This window comes from Scyliorhinus canicula, chromosome 1 (assembly GCF_902713615.1).
Source record: "Scyliorhinus canicula chromosome 1, sScyCan1.1, whole genome shotgun sequence".
Lineage (NCBI taxonomy): Eukaryota > Metazoa > Chordata > Chondrichthyes > Carcharhiniformes > Scyliorhinidae > Scyliorhinus > Scyliorhinus canicula.
Genome location: NC_052146.1, coordinates 221622134 through 221633219, shown reverse-complemented (window position 1 = coordinate 221633219; position 11086 = coordinate 221622134). Strand labels below are relative to the sequence as shown.

Here is an 11086-nt window from a genome sequence, read left to right as displayed (position 1 = left end):
CTATCTCCACAGCTACCTCTTTCAGCGCTCTGGGATGTACATCACCAGGTCCAGGGGTTCAGCAAATTCAGGTCCCATCAACAAGGTGATGGAAGGTTTTGCTGACAGTGCTGTCAAGTGACACCTACACAGCATTAACCTTCTCACTGGCCCTCAGTTTAAGTTCCACCAGGGCCATACAGATCCTGACCTTATTACAGCCTTGGTTCAAACATGGACAAAAGAGCTGAACTCTAGAGGAGAGGTGAGAGTGACTGTCCTTGACATTGAGGCTGCATTTGTCTGAGTTTGGCATCAACAAGCCCGAGCAAAACTGGAATGGGGGGGGGGGGGGGGGGGGTACTGTCTACTGGCTAGAGTCATATCAAGCACAAAGTAAGATGGTTGTGGTTGTTGGAGGTTAATCATCTCAGTTGTAGGACATCTACAGGAGTTCCTCAGCATAATATCCTAGGCCCAATCTGCGGTTTCATCCATAGAATTCCTGCAGTGCAGAAGGAGGCCATTCTAACCATCTCTCAATGGAATCACCACTGTTTAAATCCCTCACTATCAATGGGGGTTACCATTGACCAGATACCAAACTGGACCAGTTATATAAACACTGTGGACAGAAGAACAGGTCAGAGGCTGCGAATTCTGCAGAGTAACTCGCCTCCGGACTCACCATCTCCAGGGCACAAGTCAGAAGTATGATGGAACACTATCCACTTGCCTGGATGAGAACAGCTCCAAACACATCAGAATCTCGACACCACAACGGCATGGTGGCGCAATGGTCAGCACTGCTGCCCCATGGCGCCGAGTACCCGGGTTCGATCCCGGCCCCGGGTCACTGTCTGTGTGGAGTTTGCGTATTCTCCCCGTATCTACGTGGGTGATCACTCCCACAACCCAAAGAGATGTGCAGAGTAGGTGAATTGGCCATGTTAAATTGCCCCCCTAACTGGGAATAAAATAATTGGGTACCCTTATACAAGAAAAAAAAGAGAAGCTCAACACTGCAGGACAAATTAGCCCCCCCCCCCCCCCCCCCCCCCCCCCCCCCCCCCCCTCCGCCCCGGACCAACTTCAACATTCACTCCCTCTAACACCAACGAATGGTGGCACCAGTGTGTACCATCTACAAATTGCACTGCAGCAACTCCCGTAATCCAATCCTCCTTCGGGGGCACCTTCCAAACCCGTGACCTCTGTCACCTGGACAGACAAAGACAGCAGATACATGGGAACACCACCGGCTTCCTCTCCAAGTCGTACACTGTCCTGACTTGAAAACGACATCACCGTTTCTTCACTGTCGCTGGGTCAAAACCCTGGAACCCTCGAAAACAGCATCATGGGTGTTTCAACACCACTATCAAGAGCAATTCCGGATGGGCAGTAAATGCTGGTCTCGCAGCGCCACCTGCTTTCCAGGAATAAATATTTTGTTTTAATCGCCAATTCTTTTTTTAAACTTATGCTTTCAGTTCCTCTTTCTTGCAAGTCCCTTGGTTCTTTAGTATCCCTGGAGAATTACTTCGAAGAAACACACAGTTTTTGTTTAGTTTCTCTGTTCCCCATTATAAATTCTCCTGTCTCTGTCTGTAACCGGCCCACATTTGTCTTTGCAAATCTCTTATTTTGTTCCCATCTTTGGAAGGTTTTACAGTCTGTTTTTATATTTATCATAGAAACGTCACAGCACAGATGGAGGCCATTCTGTTACAGTGTGGAACAAGGGCCAGACAGAGCAATACATGAGCAAGAACAGCATCGGGCGTCATGAGGCGCCAAGAACTCTGGTTCTATCCCGGCCCCGTGTCACTGTCCGTGTGAAGTTTGTACGTTCTCCCCGTGTCTGAGTGGGTCTGACCCCCACAACCCAAAGATGTGCAGGGTAGGTGGATTGGCCATGCTAAATTGCCCCTTGATTGGAAAAAGTTTTTTAAAAAAGTGTGGCACGACCCTCGCGAAAACCGCTCCACCCAAGTCCACTCCTCGCCCTATCGCAATAACCCCTTAACCTACACATTTTTGGATACTGTAGGAAGAAACCCACGCAAACACGGGGAGAAAGTGCAAACTCAACACAAATAGTCACCCATGGCTGGGATTGACGCAGGTCTGGTGTAGTGAGGCAGCAGTGCTGACACTGTGTCACCGTGCCGCCCCTTCAATATGGCTCTTCCTTTGATCTAATGCAATATTTAACTTCTATTGTTAGCCATTGTTGGATCACATTTCCTGCTTGGTTTTTGTGCCTCAAAGGAATGTAAATTGGTTATAAACTATGTATATCAATTCTTTAAATGCTAGCCACTGCCAGTCTACCATCATATATTTTAATGTAGTGCCCAATCTACCACAGTAAATTTGACCCTTCATAGTTTCCATTGTTTAGAATTTAGACTCTCATGTTAGATTGAACCATATCACTTTCAAACTTAATGTAAAATTCTATCATGTTATCGTCACACGTCCCTGGAGGCTGCTTTACAATGAGATTAGTATTGAGAGCTAAAAAAAGCCTGTCCTTTCGTTAGTTCCTCAATGTTCTGCTCTAGAAAACCACCTTGCACTCATTCCAAGAATTCGTGCTAATTACGTTTACCCAGTCTAAGTGTAGACTGAAGTCCGCCATGATTACCCGACTACCCTTGTTACATGCACCTCTAATTTGCCAATGTATACCATGCCCTACACCACCTCAACTGTTTGGTGGCCTGTAAATCTCTCTGAACAATGTTTGCTGTCCCTTTCTGTTTCTTAACTCCACTCAAACTGGTTGTACGTATTGATCTTCTGATCTAATATCCTCTCTGACTGATGTACTAATCTCATCCTTTATTAACAGAGCTACCCCACCTCCTCTTCCTTTTTGCCTCCTGAAAGTTGAATACCTTTGAATGCGCAGTTCCCAGCCTTGGCCATCAAAGAACAGCACAAGAAACAGGCCCTTTGGTCTGTCTCTGGGTCCTCCTCTCTTGCGTTCTTTTAGGTTCTGCTGTCTTGTCAGGGTCCTTTTAGAAACTGTTGATGGTTTTGGTTAACATGGGGACCAGGATGGTGAGTGAACAGAAGTGTGATCAAATAAAATTTGACACCGAGTCACATAAGAAGGTGTTAGAACAGAGAAACCAAAACTTGGTCAAAGGGATAAAATGTAAACGCATCTTAAAGCAGGCGAGAGATGTAGAGAGCGGTAGATAAGCAGAGTTGTAGAGGGGGAATTCCACAGTTTAGTGCCGAAGCAGCTGAAAGCACATGCACTAATGGTGGAATGATTAAAATCAGGAACGCAAGAGTTTCCAGAATTGGAGAAGCGCAGCGATCTGAAAGGATTTTGAAGATTAAGGGAGGGGAGAAGCCAGTGAACAATTTGAAAACACAGTTGAGAATGTCTGATGATGGACTTCCGAGGGCTCCCGCTCGAGAAGAGAAATTTTGGGGTTTTAACGCCCGGTCCCAGGGGCAACGGAGGCTGAAAAAGCTGTAAGAAGTCACAGCGAGGAGAAATGTCCAACCTTGGGGAAAAAAACGGACGTGAAAAAGGGGGTTAATGAAAGTCCACCGGTGAGTGGAAAAGTCAGCACAGGAACTGTAAGGAAAGCGGAGGCTGGGGCATCAGGGGAGGCTGCATCGCTCACAGCAGAAGAAATGACCAAAGTGATGGTTGTGGAACTTGAAAAACAGTTCACAAAGCATGTGGAAGCGATGAAAAGGAGATGGGGTGGTATTGAAAGTGCTGGTGGAGGGGTCGATTGCCCCGGTGAGGGCGGCGGTATCAAGCGCAGCAGTGGAGGTACGGGAGCAAGGTGAGACACTGAAGGAAGTGGAAGAGGTATTATCGCAGCACAATGATCAACTCACCTCAATAGGGAAGGAGTTGCGGAAGGCGACAGAGACAACAAGGGTCTGCGAGCCAAAATGGAAGACCGGGAAAACAGATCCAGGCGACAGAATCTGAGGATTGTGGGTCTGCCTGAAGGAGTGGAAGGCCTGAGGCGACGGAGTATTTTGCCACGATGTTGGCGAACCTATTGGGGGAGGGGGATGATCCTTCTCGATACAAACTGAATCAGGCTCATAGGTTGTGGAGGCCTATACCAAAGGCGAGTGAGCTGCCAAGAGTAGTAACTGTTTGTTTCCGAAGGTACAGTGTGAAGGAGAAGGTCCTGTGCTGGGCAAACCAGAAGCGGGTGGTGCAGTGGGCTGGAGCTGGTATACGCATATACCAGGACTTTACGGTGGAGTTGGTGAGGTGGTGGGCTGCCTTCAGCCGGGTGAAGAAGGCACAGTACAGCAGCAAGGTGTAGTGCGGCATTGTATATCCAGCTAAGTTGAGGGTGACCTACAAATCCAAGGACTTTTATTTTGGGACGGCGGAAGCAGCGGAGGTGTTTGCGAAGGCAGAAGGACTCTGGCAGAATTGAGAAATGCTCGTGTACCGATGTAGCCTCATGTAACTTTATTTTTTCACTGCGTGTTGGTGTATGTACTAAATGAGTCAACGCTGTATATATGGACAAGGAAAGAGTTGGGACTTTCATTTGCAATGATGGTTCTTTGCGGTTTGGGTGTGTATGCTGGGGTTGTGTGCTAAAGGGGATTTCTTGGTTTTCCTGGGACCGGGCAAGGGGGAAGGAGACCCGGGCGGGGGCCTCCACGCTGGCCGGTTTAAGCCGGCCAGTGAACAGGAGTGAGGTGGGGGGAGGGGCTGCGGCCATCAGAGCCTGGTAGAACAGGTTTCGGTGAGTCTAGCTGGGGTGAAAAGTTGGGGAAAGGAACCGAGGTTGGGGGGAGGGGTTTACACGAGGAAGTGGAGGGGAGGAGTCTGGGAGGGGGGGTGTCTACAATTCATGGGTGCCATTCGAGGTACTCTTTCGGGAGTGGATGGCATTGAATATTAGGGGGGGTTGGGGGACATGGACTATATATGTCAACGGTGACCAGGGGCGATTCCCGATTCCTTTTTCTTTTTTCCTCCTTGGGAGGGTTTATTATATTTGATGCTTACATTGTCAGGTGGGCCGTTGTTTGGGATGGTGGGAGGATGGGATCATTGTTGTTAATAAGGGGATTGACATTATATTCATTACCGTTTACTGTTTGTTGGTGGGGTGTAAATTCTGAAGAAAATGTGAAAGTGGAGAATAAAAATATTTTTCAAAAAAAGAGAGTGCCTGATGGTCAGCCAGTGTAGGTCAATGAGCACGGGATGATGGGTGAATGGGACTTGGCAGCTAGCACATGAGCAGCAGAGTTTTATGTAGGATGAAAGATGAGAGAATGATCAGGAGTGCATTGTAACAAAGGTAACAAAGGGATGGATGAGCAGCAGATGAGACAAGCGCAGTTCAGAGAGGTAGAAGTGGGCAGAAATCGATGATGGAGTGGATATGGGTGGTTGGAGGTTCAGCTTGGAGTTGAATGTGTTAACAGCATTGCATACAGTCTGTCAGTCTCTAAGTTGTCAGGGGAAGGATGGAGTCAGTGGTTAAGGGACAGATTTTCTGGCGGGGACTGTAATCAGTGACTTCAGCCTTGCACAATATTTAGTTAGAGGAAGTTTCTGTTCTAGACCAAGACCGGGATTTTACGTTTGCAGATTGCGACTGCTACTTTCAATCTGGTGTAATGGCAGCTGGTGGCAAACCTAACATCAACACATCAGTTTCCCATAATACAGTAGGCAGTGCATCAGATAATGTGAAAGGAGCCTTACTTCTACTTGTGCTCATTTTCCACGTCTTGGTTAATATTTCCCTGTCAGAGTCTGAAAACAGCCTCCTTTTCATCTTTGAATTAACTTGGACTTTTAAATAGTCGGGGAAATCACGATATGCAGGCCTCTGTCATGTCCTCTCACATGCAGTGGTGATACTAAACCAGGAAGTGAATTGAACATTCTGACATGTCCCGTGACCTTGCATCTTCGTCACACACTGTTAGATCCCCACTCGTTGTTCTGTTCTTTGGTTAATATCAGAGCCTTGGATTGGACAATGGTTTCTAGGTAACATTTGGTAATTTGCTAGTGGTATATGCAAATTTATGAAGGTATAAGCTTTGGCCTTTTGAAAGGCAAAACAGAGGACTGAAGAAATTCAAATGCTCCCTCAGCCCCGCCCAATGTATTGCATGATGGAATTTTCACCATTGCCGATTCGGAATCATTTCTGACAATGCTCTTCTGCCATTAACACTTTTTACAGCTTATTTTTTTGCAGCGTTTTTAATGTGAGTGACCACAGTACAACAGTTCCTACAAACAGCCGTTGAACAATGATCATTCTTTGATGATATTGGTTACGGGAGGATTATTGGTCAGGGCACTGTGAGGAACTCCGTATTCCACTAATGCATAGAACCTTCTGCATCTGCTTCAGTGAGCAGGCACAACCTTGGTCTCATTGAAAAGATGGTACCTCCAATAGTGCAGCAGTTCCTCAGTATTGTATTCATGTCTGTTCTGTAATCCTTTAAACTTTGAGCTGAGAGTATGGGCAACTGAACCAAAGCTGTACGCTTGAAGGCAAGGAAGTGTAAAAATGGAATTAGGATGGAACTGTTACTCTAAATTCAATAAGGTACTGTTTGTCTAGGTGAAAGATGGAGCACGCTCTGTATCCCGAACTATCCAGGCCAATTTCTTTGATGGTTCTAAACAAGATGCGATTGATTTGCTCCTCATGGGGGATTTTTACAGCGAGGATTATGCAGATAAGGCGAGGGTGCTGATGGACAGCAGTGCACTTTTTAGTAAGTAACTATGCCCATCACAGACTCATCATGATGTTCCCTGCAGTAACCTGTCTGTCCTGGGACTTTCAAGACTGTTAAATTCCTGCCCACTCATCAGCTTTCCTGCTTTTTTCACTCATGGTGATATATTATACTCTAACTGTGTGTAATATGGGGAGCAATTTTCCCAACGTGTTACATCCTGTTGCGCCGGGAGTGGCACAAAATGTGCGTTGTGCCAGGCGGAAAACCGCCCAAGTCACCCGACCATTAGGCTCATTTAACTGTGTGCGGACAGTTTGAGGCCGGTCTCCCGGCTCCTGGGAGCCACTGGCCGCAATGGCGAGGCCTCACCTGGGAGCTGATTAGTACTGGTCTCCACATCCGGGACCAGGCATGATGGCCACTCATGGGGTCTCAGAGATTATTGGAGCCTCCGAGGTGGTCAGGAAGAGGGCAAAACTGACTCCCGCTGGCATTGCCAGAGTATGAGTGGCACTGCCTGGGTGCCAGGCTGGTATTGTCAATGGGAGTGAAGTGACGTCATGAATGGTGGTTGGGGGGGGGGTAAAAAGGGGGAAGCATGAAAGGAGGGGAACGCTAAAGATGGGGGTCCCTGAGGGACGCATTAGCACTGGGGAGCTGAACCCCTCGTTCAGGCCGCCATTTTGAAAGGGTACCCCGATTTCTAAGTGAGATTGTGGGTCTCCCCCCACCCATTGGCAATGTTACTCCCCACACACAAGGACACTATCACACACCCCCCAAGTGATGACACCCCACTATGTGGTCACTGGGGATCCCCCCTCTTCAGGCACCCCCTACCCCCCTCCCCCACGGCCCACACCCGTCACCCCCACAAACTTCCAAAGGCCCCTACCTATCTGCCATGCCCCCCTCCACCCTTTAAACCCCATCTTCCACCTTTCATGGGCATGGTCTTCCTCTGCCCCGACCCTTGGCACTGCCACCCAGGCACCCGGACAGTGCTCCTGCCAGCTTGGCAATGCTACCTGGGCACTTTGGCAGGGCCACGGTGCCAGCTGGTCAGTGCCAAGTTGTCCGCATTCCAAGGGGAGGGTCAGGGAGCCACCCTCCACTGGTTATGATCACCCAGGGGTCTCCGATAGCCCGGGATACCCCCCTCCCCCCGGTGCTGTTCTGCCTGCTCCACATTTGTGTGGATCAGTGCTGGATGGCAGCCGGCTGCGGCCTTGCTGGGGAGGCTGGTAGATCCCGGGTGGCCGGTAAATCCTGGGTAAGCATGTCAAAGTCGGTTTAAAACTGACTTAAGTGAGCGCCGTTTGGTCACGCCTCTTTTGGGCATGATTGTGACTCCGATGCCTGGCAGGACTGGGTTAGATTGTGCGAAGCATGAAAGCTGCCGGGAAACTCGCGGGAGGACACTCCCAGAATCTACCAGCGCACCGCGCTCGCTTGAGCGAGAGCGCAACACGGCCAGTGGATGGTGCCCCAGGTGTGGGATTAACCGGTGAGAAACTCTCCAAGGTCCCCAAAAATGACTTGAGTGTGGATGAATACCGATCTGGATCTCACCCAAAAGCCGACGGGAAAACACCCCAGCAGACCCGCCCATGAACTGATGACAGCTTTCTAATTGTTCCATTGCCTTACAGCACCTCCTGGGATTTTGCAAGCTATGTGTGAACGGCAGGTGGAATATACCAATGTCAAGTGTGCTCGCGTCAGCATTGGGACCTGGAATGTAAATGGTGGTAAACAGTTCAGAAGCAACATGCTCAGCACTGTGGAGCTCAGCAGTTGGTTACTTGATTCTTTCAAAGAGTGTGGGATACCCAAGATCCAGGGTAAGCTGGAGAAATTAACTTTTCAAACTTATACTGAAGTCAATATGTCCAGTTATCTCAAACTCTTCGTTTACAGAATTAATATGGTGGTTTATTTAAATTACAATATACTTGGCAAACTACTTAATAGATCTGGATAATAGTGGTGGCTGTCAGATTTTCAAATTCAAGCAATCAAGTCCATCCAAATGCAGGCAGAAGTAACATAATGGAGGGCATAGCTGGTACAGAAAGGTGTGCTGCAATACTGCGAAGTACTGAGCTAGCAAACTCAACATAACAATGATGAGAGTTGATACTGTGTAACTCTAAACTTCACGTTGTCACTGTGCTACAGCATGTTGACGCTCCAATGCATTCTGGTTCGGGGGGGTGTGGCATTGTTAATCAAGGAAAGTATTACGGCGGTAGAAAGGACGCTTGAGGACTCGTCTACTGAGGTAGTATGGGCCGAGGTTAGGAACAGTAGAGGAGAGGTCACCCTGTTGGGAGTTGTCTATAGACCTCCGAATAGTTCCAGAGATGTAGAGGAAAGGATTGCAAAGATGATTCTCGACAGGAGCGAGAGTAACAGGGTAGTTGTTATGGGGGACTTTAACTTTCCAAATATTGACTGGAAATGCTATAGTTCGAGTACTATAGATGGGTCAGTTTTTGTGCAGTGTGTGCAGGAGGGTTTTCTGACACAGTATGTAGACAGGCCAACAAGGGGCGAGGCCACATTGGATTTGGTACTGGGTAATGAACCCGGCCAGGTGTTAGATTTAGATGTAGGTGAGCACTTTGGTGATAGTGATCACAATTCGGTTATGTTTACTTTAGCAATGGGCAGGGATAGGTATATACCGCAAGGCAAGAATTATAGCTGGGGGAAAGGCAATTATGATGCTATTCGGCAAGATTTAGGATGTATAGGATGGGGAAGGAAACTGCAGGGGATGGGTATAATCGAAATGTGGAGCTTTTTCAAGGAACAGCTACTGCGTGTCCTTGATAAGTATGTACCTGTCAGGCAGGGAGGAAGTTGTCGAGCAAGGGAACCGTGGTTTACTAAGGAAGTTGAAGCACTTGTCAAGAGGAAGAAGAAGGCTTATGTTAGGATGAGACATGAAGGCTCAGTTAGGGCACTTGAGAGTTACAAGTTAGCCAGGAAGGACCTAAAGGGAGAGTTAAGAAGAGCGAGGAGAGGACACGAAAAGTCGTTGGCGGATAGGATCAAGGAAAACCCTAAGGCTTTCTATAGGTATATCAGGAACAAAAGAATGACTAGAGTAAGATTAGGGCCAATCAAGGATAGTAGTGGAAAGTTGTGTGTGGAATCAGAGCAGATAGGGGAAGCGTTAAATGGATATTTTTCGTCAGTGTTTACACTGGAGAAAGACAATGTTGTCGAGGAGAACACTCCGGTTCAGTCGACCAGGCTAGATGGAATTGAGGTTCAAAAGGAGGAGGTGTTAGCAATTTTGGAAAATGTCAAAATAGATAAGTCCCCTGGGCCAGATGGGATTTATCCTAGGATTCTCTGGGAAGCCAGGGAGGAGATTGCAGAGCCTTTGTCCTTGATCATTATGTCGTCTTTGTCGACAGGAATAGTGCCGGAAGACTGGAGGATAGCAAATGTTGTCCCCTTGTTCAAGAAGGGGGGTAGAGACAACCCTGGTAATTATAGACCTGTGAGCCTTACTTCGGTTGTGGGTAAAATGTTGGAAAAGGTTATAAGAGATAGGGTTTATAATCATCTTGAAAAGAACAAGTTGATTAGCGATAGTCAACACGGTTTTGTGAAGGGTAGGTCATGCCTCACAAACCTTATTAAGTTTTTTGAGAAGGTGACCAAACAGGTGGATCAGGGTAAAGCTGTTGATGTGGTGTATATGGATTTCAGTAAGGCGTTTGATAAGGTTCCCCACGGTAGGCTATTGCAGAAAATAAGGAAGTATGGAATTGAAGGTGATTTAGCGGTTTGGATCAGTAATTGGCTCGCTGAAAGAAGACAGAGGGTGGTGGTTGATGGCAAATGTTCATCCTGGAGTTCAGTTACTAGTGGTGTACCGCAAGGATCTGTTTTGGGGCCACTGCTGTTTGTCATTTTTATAAATGACCTGGAAGAGGGTGTAGAAGGATGGGTTAGTAAATTTGCAGATGACACAAAGGTCGGTGGAGTTGTGGATAGTGCTGAAGGATGTTATAGGATACAGAGGGACATAGATAAGCTGCAGAGCTGGGCTGAGAGGTGGCAGATGGAGTTTAATGCGGAAAAGTGTGAGGTGGTTCACTTTGGAAGGAGTAACAGGAATGCAGAGTACTGGGCTAATGGCAAGATTCTTGGTAGTGTAGATGAACAGAGGGATCTCGGCATCCAGGTACATAAATCCCTGAAAGTTGCCACCCAGGTTAATAGGGCTGTTAAGAAGGCATATGGTGTGCTAGCCTTTATAAGCAGGGGGATTGAGTTTCGGAACCACAAGGTCACGCTGCAGCTGTACATAACTCTGGTGCGGCCGCACCTGGAGTACTGCGTGCAGTTC

General features: G+C 47.7%; 1 protein-coding gene across 2 annotated transcripts in view; it reads left to right on the top strand.

Annotated features, from left to right (window-relative positions):
* The window catches only part of LOC119971925 (synaptojanin-2-like), a 206679-nt gene that overhangs the window by 117789 nt on the left and 77804 nt on the right, over positions 1-11086 (top strand). For both annotated transcript variants that reach the window (XR_005461948.1, XM_038808263.1), the window contains exons 11-12: positions 6591-6747; positions 8367-8558. Coding sequence is in view for 1 of the 2 variants with exons in the window: in XM_038808263.1 (XP_038664191.1) it covers positions 6591-6747; positions 8367-8558 (349 nt within the window). In the remaining variant the exon portion in view is untranslated. The remainder of the gene's footprint in view (positions 1-6590; positions 6748-8366; positions 8559-11086) is intronic.